We start from the raw sequence: 21362 nt of genomic DNA on the forward strand, positions 1-21362 counted from the left end.
GATCTACCTTAGGAGAGCATTCGGTGTGAGAGGCTCATCTGGCGTATTTCTCTAGTGCCTCTTCAAAACATTGAATTGATTTACTGATAAGCATGAAAAGGACCCAGATTGGCTGGGGATTTAGCTCAATGGTAGAGCGCTTACCTAGGAAGCGCAAGGCCCTGGGTTCGGTCCCCAGCTCCGAAAAAAAAAAAGAACCCAAAAAAAAAAAAAAAAAAAAAAAAAAGAAAAGGACCCAGATTAAGGGCAGGGAGGGTTAACGCGTGCCTCCACGTTGAGCCCTAAAGAGGCTTTGCGCAGGCGCGGAAGGAAATCTCGCGAAACTGTCAGAACACTAGCTGGAGGCGGGGTAGGGAGGCCGTACTATCGCGAGAACTCTGCCTTCAGGGTCCGGCTCCTTCCGTGGCTGAGTGTCTGGGTCGGTCCAAGGTCCGCTCGGATCACCGGAAGAAGCCCTGCCAGCTGGTAAGGACAAGAGTGGCCTGCGGGCGCGCTTCCTCTTGCTGCCCTTCGCCCCTCTTCGCTCCGGCCTGTGGCCTGTCCTGCCCTCCATTCTTCCAACACTCGGGTCCGGGGCCACCACTCCACCTGCCTGCGCGTGGGGCCCAATCGCCTTTCCCTTCCCCTGGTCACGTCTGCGGTGAACCCCTCTCCAGTCCCCGCGTCGCGCCATGCCCTAAAGCTCCTTCCCCTCGTCCTGAGGCTACTACCTTTTCCTTTATGTCCAAGCGCTGGGCCTGTCTCCTGTCTGTCCTGTCGACATGCTCCGTTCCTGGACCACGATTGCAGCCTGAATGCTTCTCTTCCACCCCTTTCTCTGCATAGCCCTAACTGTCCTCTGGGTTTTCAGTGGTGACAGCCCCTGTTTCTCTGGCTCTTGTCTGGATCTCTCTGGTCCCTGGTGGGCCCGTTTTCCATTACCGACCCAGTGCATATTCGCCCCTATTCTTAATGGTTTGGCAAGGTGAAATGTTTTTTGGAGGCCCGACTATGTATGTCCTGAACACAGTGTTACTTAACACCCCGTTTTCTTCTCTCCCAGCAATCCCCGAAAATCGTTTGATTCCTCCCTTCTGCTAATGAGAAGAGAGAGCTTGCAGGATCACTGATTCATTGCTCGGGCGTTCATTTATAACATCTGTATGCCCAGGGTATTGAGGATAGAGTAAAGTGAGAAATGGCCCTGCTCCTAGCTCTGATGTAACTTAGCCTTTGTGGTGGGACCAGTAGAGTCTTAAGTGCTACAGGCTGGAACTTGGGAGGATGGCTCAAGAATGAGTTATCCGACCCTCAGCGCACACAGCTCTCCTGCTGCTGTTGTTTAGTAAGTAAGGCTTGCCACCCTGGTGTTCTTTTGGAAGGACTTGACTTTCACCCACTTGGTAATTTGGAACATTAGTCACAGGGCTTTTGAGTTACTTCCCTGGGCGTGTATGGGGCAGGTGAGTCTGTTGGTTCTCTGTTAGGATCCCACTGTGACATTTCAAAGTACATCAGAACCTTGGAAAGAATTTCACCCTGTGTGACAACACAAGGGGATTAATTTGTACTGCTCAGCAGGTCACTTGATTTGCTCTATGTTTTTTTTTTGTTGTTTGTTTAAAAAGAGTGTCAGATCTCCTTACAAGCCACTGCGAGCCACCTGATGTGGGTCCTAAGAACTGACTTCTGGCCCTTTGATAACCGCGTAGCCATCTCTCCAGCCTGGTTTCATTTGTTTGCTTGTTTGAGACAGGAATCCTGGTGGCCTTGCTGGGTTTACATACGTACATGCCACCACACCCAGGCGATTTGCTCTTTGGAAGATGTACTAGCCTGCAGATTTGTTCTGATGAGTGAGATAATGTGTAGCCTCTGACACTGTTAACAGTCCTTACATTTAGTTCTTTTTTACCTTCTCCCTTGGGTCTTTGAGTCTTTTGGAAAATAGCCTAGACATTTAAAGTTTCCTGATTGAAGTTTGATGATGACTTATGTCTGTCTCTACAGTTAAATTCTACAGTGGAAAAATCATCAAACTACAGATGAACTAAGATGCCTTTTAAAGCATCTTGTATCTAGTTTTAGAAGTATGTAGGACTTAACTCTCATGGCCAGTCTATTTAGTCAGCACAGATTGCTTGGCATCTCTGGGGTCTGTATGTGGGTCTTTTTTTTTTTTAAAGATCTATCTATCTATCTATCTATCTATCTATCTATCTATCTATCTTTATTTATTTATATGAGTACACTGTAGCTGTTTTCAGACACACCAGATCCCTGTTTCGGATGGTTGTGAGCTACCATGTGGTTGCTGGGATTTGAACTCAGGACCTCTGTTAGAGCAATCAGTGTTCTTAACCTCTGAGCCATCTCTCCAGCCCTGTATATGGGTCTTCTATAACTCTACCCAGAGTTATTCTGACACACACCCCTTCTCCACTTGAGTGTCTCTCAGCTAGCTTTCTGGTGCTTTGCTCACACAGTGTTTACACACCGGTCAGCACTTACAGCAAGTCGCTGAGCCTGTAAACCACCCTTTCTTTACCTGTGCCTCTTATTTAAGAAATCTATTGCTGTCTATGAACCAGTGGCATAAAAAATTTATGCCACTAGGTGGCAGATTCACCATTGTATCCTCAGAGACAACAGCACTGTGCCTTTCAGCTCAAGACCTTAAAATAAATACTTGGGGGGTTGGGGATTTAGCTCAGAGGTAGAGCGCTTGCCTAGCAAGCGCAAGGCCCTGGGTTCGGTCCCCAGCTCTGAAAAAAAGAAAAAGAAAAAAAAAATACTTGGTACTACGTAAACCTTAAGTGGCCCCTCAGAATACCTGGTGCAGCTGAAGGGTTTAGATCTTAGCCGAAAGGCTAAGAGGCAACCAGACTCAGACTTTTGGGCTTGGAAGCCTGTGACTGTAGGTATCATATTTAACTCGGTAAAGCCTATAATAGCTGCTAATTGAGCATTTTGTTCTGGGTGTGTCACCAGTAGTACTCTGTTTCTAGGCTTGTCCCTTAGAGCCATCATTTGTCCTCAGCTTGCCTTCTGTGATTGTTAAAGCTAACATTTCAGACGCCACTGTAAGCTTAGCGCCACTGTAAGCTTAGCGTCTGTATGCCCCAGATCCTAGCCTGTCCTACATAATCCCTGAGTTACACAGGTTCACAGGCAAGTGCGCTAAGGAATCATTGTGTATCTACTCTGCTTTTAGCTAGCATGAGCGACGCATCAGGTGCTCATGACTCTTCCTCCAGGTTGAGGCTGGCTTTGCTTGGCTTGATTTGCGGTAGAATCCAGGTGTTTTTCTGGGGGACCAGGATTGCACTTGGGGCTTCTGAGCTTATGATCCTTCCCATTTGGCATTACCTGGACTGCCCTACCTAGCAGTTGGGTTTAGTGTTGAGTGAGTCGGTTAAATGGGCTTTGCTTGTTTATCAGTAAATCTAGCACAGTCTTTTTTTTTTTTGGGTTCTTTTTTTCGGAGCTGGGGACCGAACCCAGGGCCTTGCGCTTCCTAGGTAAGCGCTCTACCACTGAGCTAAATCCCCAGCCCCCCCCCCCCCCCCCCGAGTCTTTTAATACGTGGACAATTACAACTTCCAAAATAATTTGTCAGGTATGTTTTGAGTTTTATTTTAGCTTTATTGCTAGTCCCTCAGGTTTTAGAGAGGGATTTCTGTGGTACTTACTGCAAAATCTGAGGAGGAAAATGTTGAGTTGGCTGTAAATACACTGCACATTTTAGCCAACAAGCCCATTGTTAGTTTGAGTTTGTGGAACTAAGATTTTTGGGTCTGGCAGTTTAAAGAACTGCCTTTCTCAGCACTTACCCTGGGATTATGATCTCTGTGGTGACACCCTCACCAGTTCTGTTTTGTTCGAAAACAAGGAATTAAGTTAATCTGGGTGTTTTTGCCAGTGTTCTGGGAATCCAGAAGGTCTACCAAGGGGCAGAATGCAGAGTTCAAGACCAGCTTGAACTACATGGAATGGTCAGAAACTAAGGGCTAGGGTGTGTGGCTTAGTTCAAGTGTTGTCCAGCCTGTATAAAGCTCAGCCTTGTACCCCCAGCATTGAGGAAAAATGTGTTAGAAACATTGTCCTTTTCTAAATTACTTTCTGAATTAATACTACAGGCTTTGATGGGACAATGTCAAGTCGATTGTGTTTATAGCACAAAGATTTATTATTGCAGCTGCTCTGAGTTTGATCATTACTGTATTATTTACTCACCCATTAATAAAAGATACACTAAACCACTGGTGAGTTCAAGACCAAGCATTGGTACAAGTGCTGCGGGTACCTTTTTGCGGGTGCTAACTCTGTCGCACATACAGCATGTGGGAAGGTTAGTGCCCAGGTACATGATATGATACATGATACCAAGCTGTGTATACCGTGCTGGGGGTTCAAAGCTGGGAGAGCTGTTGGTAAGAAAGCTTCGATTCTCAACCTGTGGGTCTCAACCCCTGTTGAGGCATCGATGATCTTTTTGTAAGGGTCACTGTAGAGCGTCAGAAAACAGATATTTACATTATGATTCATAACAGTAGCAAAGTTACAGTTGTGAAATAGCAACAGAAATAATTTTATGGTTGGATGTCACCACAACATTAGGAACTGCGTGCAAGGATGGCAGTGTTAGAGAGGTCGAGAACCACTGTGGCAGCCCGGAAGTTCTGTTGGCTGGTAATATTGAAGAATGGTGTCTTTGTCCAAGAAAGGCTTTCTCTTGCTTGTGACTTGCAGAGCAGAAGCTAGAAGGGGCTGACATAGCACGCTGGCAGGAAGAACTTGGAGAAGCAAAGACAAGACGGGCTGGAAGAGGGACTTGTTAGTTTAGTAAAATGGAAATGTCAAGACTCACAACCTCCCCCCACCTCCCAACACACACACAGATGAGCTAGTGTTTTGGACAGGGTCTTGGTGTTTGTAGGCTCATCTATTGAACTCATTATTAGCCCAGGATGTCAAGGCTGATTGACTCTCCTGCTGTAGCCTGCTGGGATTGTCTGCCTTGACATTGATGCATGTTATTTAATAGACTAAGAATCAGCCACTGGCATGAAGTACAGAGGAACTGTACATTTTTCATTCATCTAGTCTTTGTATCTTCACCAAAAATGTTATCCAAACACGTTATTTGGAACTAGCTGTTTTCTGTCTTTCTTTTGTAATGAATGTTTGAATTGGGATCTCAAACTGCACTTCAGGATAAAGGAGGCGAAGCTACCGTCCGTGTGTCTGGGATGTTTGTGTCTTCTCTCATGGTTTTGCTTTAGTCTTAATGTCTACAAAGTCACTCTATATGCATAGAAAACAAAACAAGTGTCTGATGTGGCGCATACCTGCAATCATAACTACCTCGTGTCCTGAGTCAGCTCACATGCCCTTCCCTCCCCTCCACTCTGTGAGGCAGATCCTGACCACACCTCAGGGAAGAATGTCCTAGCTAGTCTGAGCAAAGCACAGTTAATGGGTTTATGAAGTAGCGATAAGAGATGGCCACACTTCTGGCAGTAGACATCAAAGGCATGGGGAAAGGCGCCTTTAGAGTTTTGCACGTACCTGGCTTTACCATAACTTTTATGCTGCATTGCTCAAAAGTGATTTATAACAAAGTTTAAAGATTAAGCAAAGTTAAAAGTTGAGTAAAGTTCAACATTAAGTTTAAAAAAAGCTGTTTTAAAGAATTAGCGTTTGTAAATGAAACTGGTGGTTCTATGAGTTGTGGGTTGGTTGGGGGCTAGGGATGAGAATTGCTAATACAGTTCTACTCAAGGTCATGACATTCTGGCCTTAAATAAGCATAGGGCTTTTGTTAATTTGTATTCTTTGAAGTATATCAGGCTTTCTGGACCAACCTTGAGTTCTTCTGTGACTGTGCTTCCCTTTCACTCCTGATCCAATTTCCTCCCAACTGTCCAGATTGCCGGTTTGAGCACCCAACTGCTTGTTTCTGAAACCCTTTTCTGAAATGCCTTTAGGAAAACCAGCTCTTTCTGTAGGCAGTTTCCGTTTTGTCGCGTAGGTAGACTCTTTACTCTCAGACAGGAAATGTGTAGTAGATCCTAGGGTGAGGGGCGTTTCTTTTCCTGTGTTCTTGCTCCCCCAACCCCCTTTTGTATCTTGCTGGTCCAGCACTCTGGAGCCCCAGGCACTTCCCGGGGCCAGCCTTAACTAAGCAGCAAGAGGTGTCCCCCCCCCCCCCCCCGCATCCCCCCCGCCCGCCACACACACACACACACACACACACACACACACCCACCCCACCCCCCAGGTTTCACTGTGTAGCTCAGGCTGTCCTGGAACTCCCGCTCTAGACAAGGCTGGCCTTGAAACTCAAGGAGCCTGCTTCTGTCATCCCGCAGGGAAAAGCCTTTCTAAGCTCAAAAAAGAAGAAACCTCCTAAGGAAATCAAAACAGCTCTGGGGAGAACCCCAGCCCGCAGCTGGGCCGTTATCGCGGTCGGCCCGCGGGCCCTGCTTATTCTCTGTAGTTAGTGATTTGCAGCTGAGACCTCTTGACCTCGGCTGGGCCCTGGAGATGGGCAGCTGAAGGCTCCAGCCAAGGCCCACGGAGGCCTTCGGTGGGCGGAGCAGTAGGTGTGTTTGTGGAGGGAGAGGGGAGACGTGACGCGCGCAGGGCGGGCGTGACCTGGCCCGGCGCCTGACTGGTCGGTAGGATATAAAAGCAGACCGGCAAGCATGTTCACGCAGCAGTTTTCGTCGCGGGGTCGCACCACCCGGTAAGTGTGCTGCCTGGGGCCAGGAGACTGCGCATGCGTGCGGGAAGCCCTGGGAGACCGATTTCACCAGCTGCTCCCGGAAAGGGCAACGGGAAGCCTAGAAAGCTGTTTGAGTCACTGCTACTCTAGCTTAATTTTTACCGTTATTTTGTTTTCGAAACAGAAAAAAACTTCTTTAGTCTTGCCATTAAGTGGCAGAATTTTGCAGCCGTTTTTTTCAGTTACTGCTTAGAGTTTATGTGCTGGGTCTGGTAGCTACTTATGAAAGCAAACTAGAGCGCCGCGGAGGGTCAAGAATTTGAACTGGACTCAACTTAAGATCTGTATACTCTTTTGAGATAATGCGCAGTGATTAAAAAACCCCTTTTCACTGAGAGAAGAAACAGCAAGTGGTGAAGTCAAGAAATGGCTCAAGGTAAAAGTGCAAATACCACTTACTGTTACTAAATTAGTAGATAGCTTTTTTCACTCTAAGTTTGTACAAACGGTCTCATGTAGGTTGTCTCTTCAAACAGAACTCAGTTGACAGTATTTTAAGATATGTGTCTGTGTGCTCTGTAGATCTCTTGTGGCCTCCTGACTTCATTGGCTCAACTGCCAGGAAAATCAGTAAAAAGTAGAGGGCTATTTGGAAGGAAGAGAGCAAGCTGACACGATGAGAGCTGGAGGCTGGCATTGAGAGATTATCTATTCTGGCCACTCTGGAAGCAGAGGCAAGCTTGGTCTACTTAGCGAGTTTCTGCGTTTAATTAAAAAAAAGATAATCTATTTTTAAACCTTGATTCAGTTAACAACTACAGCCCGAAGTGGTTATGATTACATACCTAGGCTGTTACTGAAGGTTCTCTTCTTCCTTCCTTCCTGCTCGACACTGGCACTTGGTAGTGTTTTGAATATTCTGAGCCTATCATGGCAGTACTGCATGTTTTTGTAGTTGCAACCAAGGTAGATGGTTCTGGAACACTGCTTATAATTTATCAGGACTATAAAATGTATTAAGACTCTCTGTGGAAATTAATAGTAAACCCTTAAAAGCATTAATCTGAAACTAATTTTGGCAAACATAATTCATGGGTTATAATACCCTTGAGAACCCTCTTTCTAAATCCAACTCTCACCCCTTTAAAAGGGCCATTTAGGGGCTGGAGCGCTTGTTCTGCATAAAGGAGCACTGGCTTGTCTGACAGAGGGCCAGGCTGGTTCCCTCCATCCAGGTCTGGGATCCTGTTGCCTTTTGGCCTCTAAGGTAGAAGGCACACTCACACTTGCAGTATACATAACCTGTGCAAACGCCGTGCTGAGCTCCAAGCTCACTGTGTACACACACACATTGTGTGTGTGTGTGTGTGTGTGTGTGTGATTTATACTATGTAGAACTTTGGCTTCGTGCATAAAATGTGGGTTCTGTACTAAAATAGCAAAGGTTTTATTTATTTATGTTACTGGTGTTGAGAGTTGAACTCAGGACCTCATGCTAAACACTTCACTATGTCCCCAGTAAACTTTCCAGTCTTTCAGTTTGTGGTCAGCGTGGATCATGAGAATCGCAGCTTATGGAAATCTTATGGTTAAAGCATTTGATATCAAGTTATCTTTAGTTTGTGGTTTGTTGCTCAATGCTGGTTCAAGGATCTTTGGACCTAATAACTAGACATGTGTGCTGCATATAGATATCCCCCCTCAACTTGATGGATGTTTGGGGGTGGGGGTGGGGGTGGGGGTGATGTTGAGGACTTGGGTGTGTTTCCTTCACATTTCCCCAGGACTCTGAAAATTAGTACAGAGTTGTTGGGAGGCTGAGACAGGCTTGTGAATTTTAACAAGATGACTTTCTTTTTGAAAGATAGTACCCATTTTAAGTTGAAAAAATGAGTAACACTGTATTAAAAATCAATTTTATAGCTTCTCATTGCTGACAGGAGAAGATCAACTAGGGATCTTTTATTTTGTTGAGACAGTCTCACACAGTAGCCCAGGATGTCTTAGAATTCAGTATGTAACTCAGACTGGACTTGAACGCTATGCAGTTTGGCCTTAGCCTCCTGAGTGCTGATGTCTGCCATGAGCCACTGTTTGTTTGGTCTGTGTCCACTCCTGGGATCATGCTTGTAACTGGACTTCAGGGATTACTGTTAAGGATAGTGGTTCAATCTGTACCACTTGTATTCGAGTATCTCTGGCTTATCTAGAATTGTGTGTGTGTGTGTGTGTGTGTGTGTGTGTGTGTGTGTGTGTGTGTGTAGGGGGGTTCACGCTGTGAAGCAGAAGTTTAATTAAAAGTTTCCTGTGTCAGGCATTTTAGCACTCCACGTAAGTCAGGACGTGAGACGTTTGACACGGGTGAAGACAGCTGGGAAAATAGTCACATAGGTCATGCATGGCTAACGAGTGCAGTCTGGTAATGGGTGACACTCAGCTTTCCAAACCTTCCAATATTACTGTGTTAGCAGAGTTTTTTAAAAGATCCTCCAGTGTGTGCCCAGTATACTTGAAGCCCACTTATAATATGAGATGGAAACAAATTAATACAGCTGCTGTTTATAGGGTTAGGGAAAATTCCACAGGCCCTTCTGGCGAATGCCATTGAGGAAGCCCTTTCTTCTGTAGGTCATTGTGGGTAAACAGTACTGAGGGACAGAGTTCGCAAGTGGGAAGTTAGAAAATTTACTGAACTTTGAGTATTCAGTAGGAATTCAGAAGTTCCTCGATCTGAGTCCTTTGCTGAAGGGGGGTGAGAAGCCTGTTGAGCTTTATCTTTCTAATGGCTTCTTTCTTTTCCAGAAAAATATTTTATGTATGAGTGTTTTGTCTCCATTTATGTCTCTGTACCACTTGCATGGCTGGATCCTCTGAGACTGTATTTAGAGGTAGATGTGAGCCACCATGTAGATGGTAGGGAATGGTCCTCTGGAAAAGCAGCCAGTATGTTTAACTGTCTAGCCACCTCTCCAGCCCCCTAGTTTATTTCTGAGGTTGGGAACTCAGTCTTGCTTCTGTCCAGCTTTCAGCCTGATGTGAAACCTGATCTTGGGGATGCTGTCAAGGCCAGTCCAAAATGCTCCTTTGCCTCAAATGGGCAGGCAGCCATTGTAACTCCAGTCATTGAACTGGATGCTGCTACAGAGACCAAAGCAGGCTTCTGTGAAGTCATTGCCTTCAGGACTTGTAGGAAGATTGTTAAGGCAGTCCCCTCCGTTGGAGCTGTTCTGAAGTCCAATTCTACTCAACAGGCCTCCAGATGTTGGAGAGTTATAGTCATGTCCTCTCAGAATTGCTTATCTAGGCCAAACAGCCTTCCTGTTTGGAGAGGTTCCCCTCCACCCTTACGGTTTTGAGGCCTCCTTCCCTTTTCTGAATGTCTCCATAGCATGTTACTCAGAAATAATTTCAGCCTAATAATCACAGGACCAAGTAGCTTGTGACAAATGCATCCAAATAGCCCATGAATTAACATTTCCGAATATTAGGACAGTAGTAGTACCTAGTCAGAATTCCCTTCCAATAACGTTTCCATCTTTTATTTATTTTTATTCATTTTCTAGCTGTCCTTACCCTTCAATGCAAACAAGTTCTTTTTTTCTATACTATGTTTAACGCTACATAGACATAGTTTTAGAATTTGTTTCTGTCACAGATCTGTGTTGTGTCTAATGTCTGCCTTTTATGTTTTCAGTCCCAGTAATTAGAGAAAACAGGTTATTCATTAAACAAATAAACAAACAAGCTAACAAACAAACAAAAACACTACACACAGGTCTGGTGACCTCTTTTGGCCTATGACTATCACTGGCCAAATTACTGTGTATCTGAAGACGATGACCTTTAGTTTCTAATCTTGCCCCCTCTGACTTAGGAGGGCAGGGGTTTCAGGCATGCGCCTTCATTGTCCTTACAGGTGGTTGTTGAGAGCTGAACTCCATCCTCTCTCAGAGGATCAAGCACTCAACTACTGAGCAGTCCCTGTGCTCCCATGATGACAACTTAACTTCCCTGCCTCAGAATCCATCTCTGAGCAGCGTTTAACTAAAGCTCTTAAATTACTGCCAGCAGATGGTTTTCAAGGTAGTCAGGGCTCCTCCCATACATCTCAGTCCTAGTCCACAGATACAAGTGCCTTATGACGTCAAGTGCATAGAAATTTTCACTCATTTAAAAACTTTCCTGCAAATACTTGCAAATATCCAAAATCACACACCAAAATTAACCAAACCCAAAATCTGTATTATTTTTGGTAAATAGTTTTGAATAGCAATTCTGAAGCAATGTAGTTTTATCTTGGATTTTATACTTTCACTATCAAATATATTTTTATGTACTTTATCACCAAAACATGCAAAAACTCATGACAGAATTGGAACCAGAACAATTAGCTTTACATCCTTTTTATATCTCAAGTCCATTTTTGTTATCATTATTATTTTGCAGTGGTAGGGATAAAACCCAGGGACTCACAGGTGGTAAGAGAATTACTTCTACATGGAGCCACATCTGTAGTCCAGAAACTTGTTAATGATTGGTGATTTTGTTTTAGTTTTGTTGTTTTTTTCTGAGACAGAGTCTCAAAACCAGTGCTATGTAGTCCTGCTTGCCATGGTCTCCTCCCCTACCTAGTGCTGGGATTGCACCCTGGAAGTATATCAAAGATGGCTTAATGTTCTTCTGACATTTTCACTAGCCTGTGTTCTGCTAATTCAGGACCACTAGTGTATTTTTTCAGATATATTTTCACACGTAGATGGTCCTTAAGTAGTCAGAATCCCCTCTCCTTCCCTCCCTCCCTCCTTTCTTTTGCTTTTTTAAGACAGGGTTTCTGAAACTTTGGCTGTCCTGGAACTCTCTCTTAACCAGGCTGGCCTCAAACTCACTGAGATCCTCCTGCCTCTGCCCCCTCTCCACCTAGCAGAAACAGGTTGGTGAGGAAGGGAGGCAGTATGTATTAAGAGTACATGTGTTGGAAATCAAAGTTGTTAGTGGTGAGAGCTGACTGGAGAAACCTTTTGGGCCATGATTGAATTATGTTTTGGGGATGTCATCATGGTGTTATTTGGTTTTTTTTCTTTCCTTTGAAGGAACAGTGAGCAGAATGAATACATCCCTGGAGCAGAGTGGCTGCTGCAGTAGTAGAGAGACACTTCTGAGGTGCAGTGATGCAAGGAGGGAGCTGGAGCTCGCGATTGGTGGAGTCCTCCGGGCCGAGCAGCAAATGAAAGATAATCTACGAGAGGTGTGCTGTGTGCTTTTCTAGTCCTTGATCGGGCTGTAGCACAAGGCTGGTTAGAGCGCAGGAAAGGACTTCTCAGTGCCACCCAGTGAAGAAATTAAGTTCATAGATACAAGAAACAAAGTTGTAAAAACAAGGGTCTTACAACACCATCAGGTTTGATCCCATATCCTGAATGGTCTTGACTCTTCTACTCCTTTGCCTGGTGTGTTAGAGCTTTCGATCTCACAGGGAAATAATTCCTGTTGGAAGAATCTGAGAGCCTAGTTGTAGAATGCCATTCAGCATGCGATTTCCATTGCTCCTTTGTGTGGTTCTTGTACCCAGTCATACAGAGTAACAGAGTAAGCAGTATTTGCCTCGCTGCATTTTATTCATTTACTTACTTACTGAGCGAGACAGGGTCTCTGTCTAGTTCTGACTGGAACTCTCTGTGTAGACCAGACTAGCTATGAACTCACTGAGATTTACCTGCCTTTGCCTCCCTGGGTGCTGGGATTAAAGGCCTGCGCCACAGTGCCCAGGGTATCTGTACCTTCTTGATACATAAAAAATGCCACTTCATTATGTCCCCACTTAACTTGTAGGTAACATGATTTTAAGTGGTGCAGTCTCTAAATGACTGTCACTCTGCATGTCAGAATGAAATTTGTTAGTTCCAGTAGCATTCTGCTGGTGAGTGCTTCAAGCTCTATATGACTTAGAAAACAGTTTTTTTCTGAAGGGGGAACTTTTATGATATACTTTGGATGCCATATGATTTATAGATGTTTTGAATTTTTCCCTCAAAATATTTGTATAGACAAAAGGTGAATTTCTATATACATTTCTTAGGAACATTAGTTTATAATTAACCTAAACTATCAGTGCTAACGGTCCCCTTGCTTTCTGGCTTACTCTAAAGGACTGTTTATTCCATGCATGTGGAAAAAGGACACAGACTAGCTAGCATATCTCTTTTTTTCTTCTTTCTTTTGTTTGCTTTTTTTTTTTTTTCCTCTTCTGAGACAGGGTTTCTCTTTCGTAGCCCTGGCTGTCCTAGAACTTACTCTGTAGACCAGGCTGGACTCGAACTTACAGAGATCAGCCTGCCTGTCTTCCTAATGCCAGGATTAAAGGTGTTCACCACTAAGCTTATCAATGATAAATTTGTTAGGACTGTATTTCTAAGTTATGTGGAAAGCTGAGGGGATTGGTATCCCTGGCATATGTTTTCCTATTGATCACTGATACCCCAGATAACCTTGATCCTCTCAGGAGGAGGAGTGAAGGAGTTTAGAAGTTAGGTATGCCTTTTTGGCTTGGATTCTTTTATTAGGATTCAAAGGATTTCATGGGATCACTGAAATTGTAGGCAAATGTTGAGTATATACTAAAAGAATACTATATCCTTCACAGTGGTCCGTGAGTAATAAAGGATTTCTGACCTCAGAAGTTTAAGAGCGCGAGCATTGTATGGGAATTGTGACTCTTTGGCTTATTACACTCAGTTTATGCTGCCATGCATTTCGTAGGTGAAAGCTCAGATTCACAGCTGCATTAGTCGCCACCTGGAATGCCTTCGCAGCCGAGAGGTGTGGCTCAACGAGCAGGTGGATCTCATCTATCAGCTGAAGGAGGAGACGCTGCAGCAGCAGGCTCAGCAGCTGTACTGGGTAAGGTGCCTGGGGTGCTCCAGATTCAGTGGGCGTCTCTGCCTTGTCCTACTTTTAATATCTTTGTGGCTAGATGTTTGCATTTTCCTTGTAGCTAATGGGCCAATTCAATTGTCTTATTCATCAACTGGAGATTACCCAGAACAAGGATCTTGCCAATCAAGTCGCGCTGTGCTTGGAGAGGTAACGACCTTTCACTTGTTTTGACTTTGGTCTGTCCTAGTAGGCCTAAAAGCAAGTCAGGTTTGTAACTCATCGCAAATGTTGGATTTTACTCAACTTTGTATTCTCGTGTAAAACCATCCTACATTTATGCTTAATGTTATACTTGCCCTTACTGATAATCCTTGAAAAATACCTAAATTTTATCATTTTGGTAGACTGGGCAGTTTGACCCTTAAGCCTGAGGATTCTACTGTCCTGCTCTTTGAAGCAGATGCATCTGCCCTGCGTCAGACCATCACCACGTTTGGGTCCCTCAAGACCATTGTGAGTAGTGTTACTTCAGCTGTTTCGTGGGCTCTTTTCAAGTCTCTGGCCTCATGGGTGGTGGCTTGCTAGAGCAGCGACCTTTAGAAACGACTGATTAAGTCAGACAGTAGGGCGGCAGTGTGGAGGTTGGTGTTGACTCACTGAGAGTCCTTAGAGCTTATCTCTTTCTTCACAAGTATTTTGACACGTGTCAGCATCAACTCTCTGGGTCTGCACAGTCTTTAAAGAACCGAGTATATGCTGTAGGTCTTGTTTAAATCCAGGTACTGTGAGGTAAAGGGAAGATCCCTTATGGTGACATAGATAACTTAAACCTCAGAGATCACTGGATTTACAGTGAATAGAACCTTAGGGAAAATAGAATGCTTTGTTCAATGATTTTGAAAGTTAGGATTATGCTATCACTTTTTTGGGGGTGGGGTAGGAGATCACAGTGTAACTAACACAATTTTCTTTTTATAGCAAATTCCTGAGCACCTGATGGCTCATCCTAGTTCTTCAAGTGTCAGGCCTTTCCTGGAGAAAAGAGGTTATACCCAGGTGCCAGAGCAGGTAAACTGCTTTTATTTCTGTTAACTGAGTTGTTATGTTAGGAATTCGTTTTTTATTTGTGAAGAGCATCTACTTGAATGCCTCTCTTGAAGCACCGAGTGTCAAATAGAAATTTAGTTTTATAAATTTTTAAGTTTTTTTCTTGACATTCAAAATTTTTAATTCAGAGTCATCAGGTTTAGCACAAATGTTCATAGATTACAACTAGATCCTGTAACCCATTCTGGATTTGAACTTATGGCTATAATCTTACAGAGAATGTGGGAATAAAAAAAAATTTATATAGTTTATATAATATGGTCCTGGGGAAACCTGTTGGACATCAAAAAGGAGAATCATTCTTAATTTTCTCAAATCTACACAACCTGTGGGGAAAAATGTATTTGCTGGATAGAATTAAGTAGGCACAAAAGCTTGTCCAGCTTCTAATGGCTGAGGCCCTAACACAGATGAGATTTCACCAAGCTGCATATAGTTAGAAGGCTTCAAAGCCCTTTATTAAGTAAATGAGCAGGCGCCTGACAGATCCTCTTCTTTCCTCAATCATCCCATTACTTGACGTCACTCATCAGTTCCACAGCAAGCACAGCCGGAGAGCAACCCCTAAAAAGCAAATCTTAAGTTTTATAGATTAAGGAGAAAAATAACCAATTTATTGGACATTATTAACATTGTTATTGATATTGGTTCTTGCTTGGGGATTCTCTAATTCAGAGATGTGCTTGTAAAAGCAAGTGAGTAAAAGATTGAAGACATCTGAGTTGAGAAGAGCTCTAGCACTCAGACTGTCTACTACAGTCTGATTTCGTAGTTACATAGCCCAAATTGGCTTCAACTTGGAAACCTCCTGCTTTGGCCTTCCGGAGTGCTAGATTGTAGGTGTGGGTCACTACCCCGGTCTTGTTTTGTAACTGTGAAAATTGAGACTGGTAAAATGGCTCAGTGGGTAAAGGCTTAACCCTGCAGATTATTTGAGTTCAATCCGTGGAATCTGTGTAAAGGAAAGGAGAGGCCCAAATCCACAATATTGTCCTTTGACCTCTATACACATACCACAGCATGTGTGCCCTCTCACACAGTAAATTTTAAAGATTATACTTGTGAATGTATGCTCACACAGTAAATTTTAAAGATTATACTTGTGAATGTATGGTGGGAATGCACACCACAGTGCCCGTGTGGAGGTCAGAGGACCATGTAGATCCAAGAGGTTAAACTCAGGTCAGTCACACTTGGTGGCAGGTGCCCTCACCGCTAATCCATGTCGCCAGCCTAGTAAGAAGACATTTTAAATTGTGGTTGGGGAAGGTGTGTGACTTTTTTAAGGCTAGTGGTAACCCTAGGTTAGTGTTTCGCATCCTGTTTCTGGTGGGTTTTCTCTTGCATGTGGTACTGCCTGGTTAAGCAGCTAAGTGTTTCTTTTCTCTTTTCATGGCCTGAAGAAGTCAGCATCCAGCGGCACAGCTGTTTCTCTCAGTGAATGGCTTCTTGTAAGCAAACCTGCCATTGGTCCTCAGGCTCCATACGTACCCAGTACCAACCCACAGGACTGGCTCACCCCAAAACAGACCTTGGAGAACAGTCAGGTGTGTGGCTGCCTTTATTGTTTCTGAGGTAGATTGGGTTAACAGTGATTGGTGGTTTTTAGCATTAAAGAGTACACATGTTTAAATCTTTAGTTACAATAGTGAAATTACTCCACTATAGGTAGGAAGTTTAGAAGAAAATCTTGCAACATACAAGTCCATAATCCTAAGTGAAACGACATCAAAAAAAGATTTTTGTTTACATCATTTTCTGCATATACATGTAATTAAAAATCATTTGTGCCAGGTGCTGGGGAGGCAGCAATCCCAAGCACTTGGGAGGCAGAGGCGGGTGTGAGTTCAAGGCCAGCGTGACCTACAGACAAGTTCTAGGCCAGCCAGGGCTACACAGAGACTCTATATCAAAACAAAGCAAAGCAGTCATTCTGTATTCCATTTTGGCAACTGTATGGTGTTTGATTGTAAACAGTGCAATTGGCTGAAACGTCAGATTCTGTTCCCTGAACATTTAGGAGTTCCTTAGGAGTAAATTTCTGAAGTCCAAGTCCTAGCAACTATTCTGCCTACCTATCCTTTTGACTTTGGATACATTTTGCCAGTATGGCTTTCTAGGACGTTAACGGTTGATATTCTTATAAGGGTAACATTCACCACTGTCCTAGTTACTTCTTTCTATATGCTGTGAAGAGAAACCAGGTCCAAAGCAACATAGAGGAAAACTTTCAATTGGGTACTTGCTTGGTTTCAGAGCGGGAGTTCAGGACTCACCTTGGCAGGGAGTGTGGCGGCGGCAGGCAGGCATGGTACCGGGCGATAGCTCAGAGTTTACTTTATCTCAAGTGGAAGTAGAGACAGACACTGCAGCTGGCATGGGCTTTTGAAACCTCAAAGCCCACCCAGTGACACATCTCCTCCAATACCTCAGGTCATAATCCTTTCTAAAGAGCCTACCACCTGGAAACCAAACAGTCACATATATGAGCCTCTGTGGCTATTCTCACTCAAACTGCCAAACACCACACCTTTCCAACAGTGGTAGTTGTTTACAAGTTTGTTTCTTTGATTTTTCACAGAGTATCAATTCTGCTTTTGAAGCTGTTGAATATTTTTATGCTTGTTAGGCTTTGAATGTCTGTCCTATCATACAGTCATTATATTAAGAATACTAGTGTTCTCTTCTAAAATCTAATACAATGCTCCAAAGACTTTAATTTCAATTTCATACTTTGAAAAGATTATAGAAAATGGAATTTTCATTTAAATGTTTATTATTTTTTTCAGGCAAATTAAACATTAATTTTGGGTACTTCTTTTATAGACTTCTGCCAGAATCTGCAGCGATGCCTGGGGCAATCTGAAGGGCTTAGAAAACTGGCTCCTTAACAGTCATCAACAAGAAATTCCTGGAAAACCAAGTTCCTCAAAATGTAATAGCCATTGTAGCACCAGTTCTTTCTCTACTGAAGATGAAAAGGTTGAAGATGTAGAGGTCCTCGATCAAGACGAGCTGGACCTGTCTGATTGGTTGGTGACTCCTCAGGAACCCCGTGATCTGGAGAAGCCTGTGAATGGCCGCTCTGACACCAGTGACAAGTTTAAGCTCTTGTTCCAGGTGTTCAGAGAGCCCTACAATGTGAATGATTGGCTTGTCAAGCCTGACTCCTGTACCAACTGTCAGGGTAACCAGCCCAGAGGTGTGGAGATTGAGAACCTGGGCAATCTGAAATGCCTGAATGACCACTTGGAGGCTAAAAAGTCATTGCCAGTCCCCGGCGTAATCACCGAGGGCTGGCTTGTCCAGAACCATCAGGACACATGTAAAGTAGAGGAAGTCTGCAAAGCCAACGAGCCCTGCACCAGCTTTGCAGAGTGTGTGTGTGATGACAGCTGTGAGAAGGAAGCGATGCATAAATGGCTTCTGAAGAAAGAAGGGAAGGACAAGAATGGAATGCCTATGGGACCCAAATCTGAGTCTGAGAAACACAGAGAGTCCCTGTCTCTGTGGCTTTGCCCTTCTAGAAATGAGCTAACAGAACACGCTAAGACACCCAAGACTACGGCTCCTGCTAGAATTGCTGACTCCTTCCACATCATAAGGAATAGCTCCTTGTCAGAGTGGCTTATTGGGCCTACATGCAAAGGAGGAGGCCCCAAGGAAGTGCCCAATATGGAGGAGAGAGCTAGCAAAGAAATGCTTAAAAGCCCCATGGCCACTTACTGGCGTCCTTTTAACACTGCTGACTGGGTCTTACCAGGAAAGAAAGTGGGAAACCTTAGTCAGTTCTCCTCGGGAGAAGATAAGTGGCTACTTCGAAAGAAGGCACAGGTGAGCAGAGGCCAAAATTTGCCCATTTCAGTCGTTAATGTTGACTGAGGGTAATTTTCCCAAGTCACAGATTAACTTATAACTCGCTGCATTTTCTTGTGACTCTCTCAGGTCCTTAGCATTCATGCTGCAGTAAAGGATAAAGTCCAACTTGTTTTGTTGCAACAGTTGCTACCTTTGTTCTTGAAAAACATTAATACTTACACTGTTCTTTACCATTTGATTGGGGATTTAGTCCCATGCCTCTTAGTAGTCATCTTTTTTAATCTTCTTGCAGGAAGTATTTCTTAATTCACCCCTACAAGAAGAACGTAACTTTCGCTCAGATTGTTACGGCCTCCCGGCAGTTTGTGATCTCTTTGCCTGTATGCAGCTTAAAGTTGATAAGGACAAATGGCTGTACAGAGCCCCTCTTCAGGTAGGTGCTCTGAAGTGCAGTGCTCACACATGCTTGCTTCTCACCAGCTCACGTTCGCCTCCAGTGAACCAGAGTCCTGTTTATTTGTACGTGAATAAACGTCTCTTCAACTTAAGGAACTGTGTGCTAGCAAAGTAAAGATGCCTGACAATCGGGAGTTCAATCCCTAGAACCATTAAAACTAGAACTGACTCCAAGATTATCCTTTGCCCCCCATACCTACACCGTATAGCACACAAGCCCCCATGTGCATCATAACACAAAAATGATAAACTAGAAACAACACTTGAACTTCATCATACTTTTTTAATTCCCTGATGGACTGTGGTAGCCTAACTGTCAGCAGCAGCGAACTGAAGTCAATTCCTATGGCTTTTTTACAGATGTGAAGGAGTGGATACTAGAGTGGAGCATCTTCCCTGCAGATTCTCGCACATCGTGAGCTGAGTGACCGTGACCTGCCAACCATTGTGCATTCCAGGCCTGACTAGTCGGCTTAGTTCCTCTCCTGCTTAGTTTTGAACTAGTAAACAGAAATCATAAACTGAGTTAAGTCTGTGAGTTGAGGCTTGAAGTGAAGGTGATTATTCTTATGGAAGCAGTAACTTGATTGACTCCCATAGTAGAAACCGCATCCCGGTACACAGGCCTTTACAGCTTCTGTAACAAACACTAGTTTTAAAAGTGAAATATTTCTACATCAAGTGTGTTAATGTGTTCAAGGTAGTAAAGCTCTCTAGCTTTCGTCCTTTAGCTGTCTCTCCTGTCACTGGCTCCTAGTGATTTGGGTTTTTTTTTTTTTTTTTTTTTTGGTTCAGTTGATATATAGAATATTTCACACAAATAATTAACCTTGCCAATACAGTATATTTTTCCCTACTGAATCTCTATTAGTTACATTGCAATTTTGATACTCACCAGATATTTAGCCTACATGTCATTTCTAACATTTCTCATTTGAAAAGAAAAGTTGCCTTTATTTCTTCCCAAGTATCCAGTAAGCTCTTTGAAAGGACTTACCGTTTCAGGACCACTCTTAGGGCAATCAGAGCCCCCTAAAGTCCTACAAACCTTGGCTTTAACTAAGGAGTCCTAGGCCAATTAAAGCAGAAGTAAAATGTGCTAGGAATGAATGTAGTACCTGAACCACTCATCGTCCTAAGGATTTATTGGTGCATCCTGTGGAAGTGGAAGCTGAGCTTGACACCTGGTGCTCTTAACTAGGGATACAGTCCATGTCCTGTCACTTCAAGCACAGCATCCTGAACCTCCAAAAGTACAGTGCAGTGATGTCTTGACTAACAGGCTGTGCTCAATACTTGTGCCTTGGAGTGTTTCCCTGAAACTTCACAGAACTGACATCCTTGGGTTATGTCTGTATTTTAGAAAGAGTAGCAGGATTGATCTTTTACAATTCTTCAGGATAGCAGCTGCTTTCTAAGCTTTGAACTATTAATATTAAGCCTCTGAGTTGCCTATGCTATTGGAAGTACTTTTGGGAGAATTTTATGGTTCTTCCCACAGTGACATTACCATAGAGCTTTACTAAAGCTCCAAATCATAGCTGAAAAGAGCTCCATATTTTCTTACGTCCCCCCAGATGCCACTGAGTATTAAATCGTTGGTAGGTAAAAACAATTTTAAGGAGCCTTTCCAACATTTTAGGTTGCGGGGAACTTTGTGGTTTCTTTTTTGAGGTCTAACACACTGTATTTCACATTATTAAAACATAATTTTAAGTTAATCACTATTGCTAATGTTATATAAAACTTTCTTTTGCATTGATAAGTTTTATATCTCCATTAAAAGCATAATTGCCACATCACAGTTGTTTGTGTTATCTGTAAAGCCCAGAATATAACGTTTGGTTAGGGGTGCAATAAAAAAATGTAAGAGTATATGAATCTTATCTCTAGCCTTTCTGTAAAAAAACTATATATACCCATATCCTGGTGTGACCTGGCCACTTTTTTTATTCAAAACAGTCCTAGTGTATCCTTCCCAGAGGTTGCTTAGTACTTACAGTGCTATGTATGTACCCTGCAGTGCAGTTTTGTGATTAGTTTTCCCAGGCTTAGAAAAATTCCAGCTCTTAATTATTCCCAGAGAGTTACCATACAGAAGGAAGGCCAACTGTTGTACAGAATGTTCTGTTCTAGGATACTACTCTTAATGATTAACTTGAAATTTCTTGAGGTTGTTTAATGTCATCCATGTTATGCTACCAGTAGCCCTTTCATTTCACATTGTTTTGGTCTATTTCTGGCAGGGAAAGAAAAAAGCTATCACTTTGTGCTCAAGTATCTTATCTAGTGGAAGCAGTCTCTCTCTTGAGCCTAGAGCTGGCCAGCTCACTCCAAGGATCCTACCTGTCTGCCTGCTGAGCACTGGGATCATAGGTGGTTGTCACACTTGCTGGGC

At 43.5% G+C, this 21362-nt stretch overlaps 1 protein-coding gene across 3 annotated transcripts; it reads left to right on the top strand.

Moving 5' to 3' along the window:
- The first annotated feature begins 376 nt into the window (after positions 1-376).
- Ncoa4 (nuclear receptor coactivator 4) lies at positions 377-20768 on the top strand. Of its 3 annotated transcripts, XM_087589052.1 has the most exons (11): positions 6700-6730; positions 7069-7145; positions 11800-11954; positions 13466-13606; positions 13701-13789; positions 13987-14095; positions 14561-14650; positions 16093-16236; positions 17516-18523; positions 18801-18941; positions 19325-20763. In XM_087589052.1, exons 2-11 carry the CDS (start codon positions 7136-7138, stop codon positions 19328-19330), a joined length of 1893 nt encoding a protein of 630 aa, XP_087445178.1. In that variant the 5' UTR covers positions 6700-6730; positions 7069-7135; the 3' UTR covers positions 19331-20763.
- Positions 20769-21362: the final 594 nt, after the last annotated feature.

This window comes from Rattus norvegicus, chromosome 16, assembly GCF_021556685.1.
Source record: "Rattus norvegicus strain SHRSP/BbbUtx chromosome 16, alternate assembly SHRSP_T2T, whole genome shotgun sequence".
Taxonomy (NCBI): domain Eukaryota; kingdom Metazoa; phylum Chordata; class Mammalia; order Rodentia; family Muridae; genus Rattus; species Rattus norvegicus.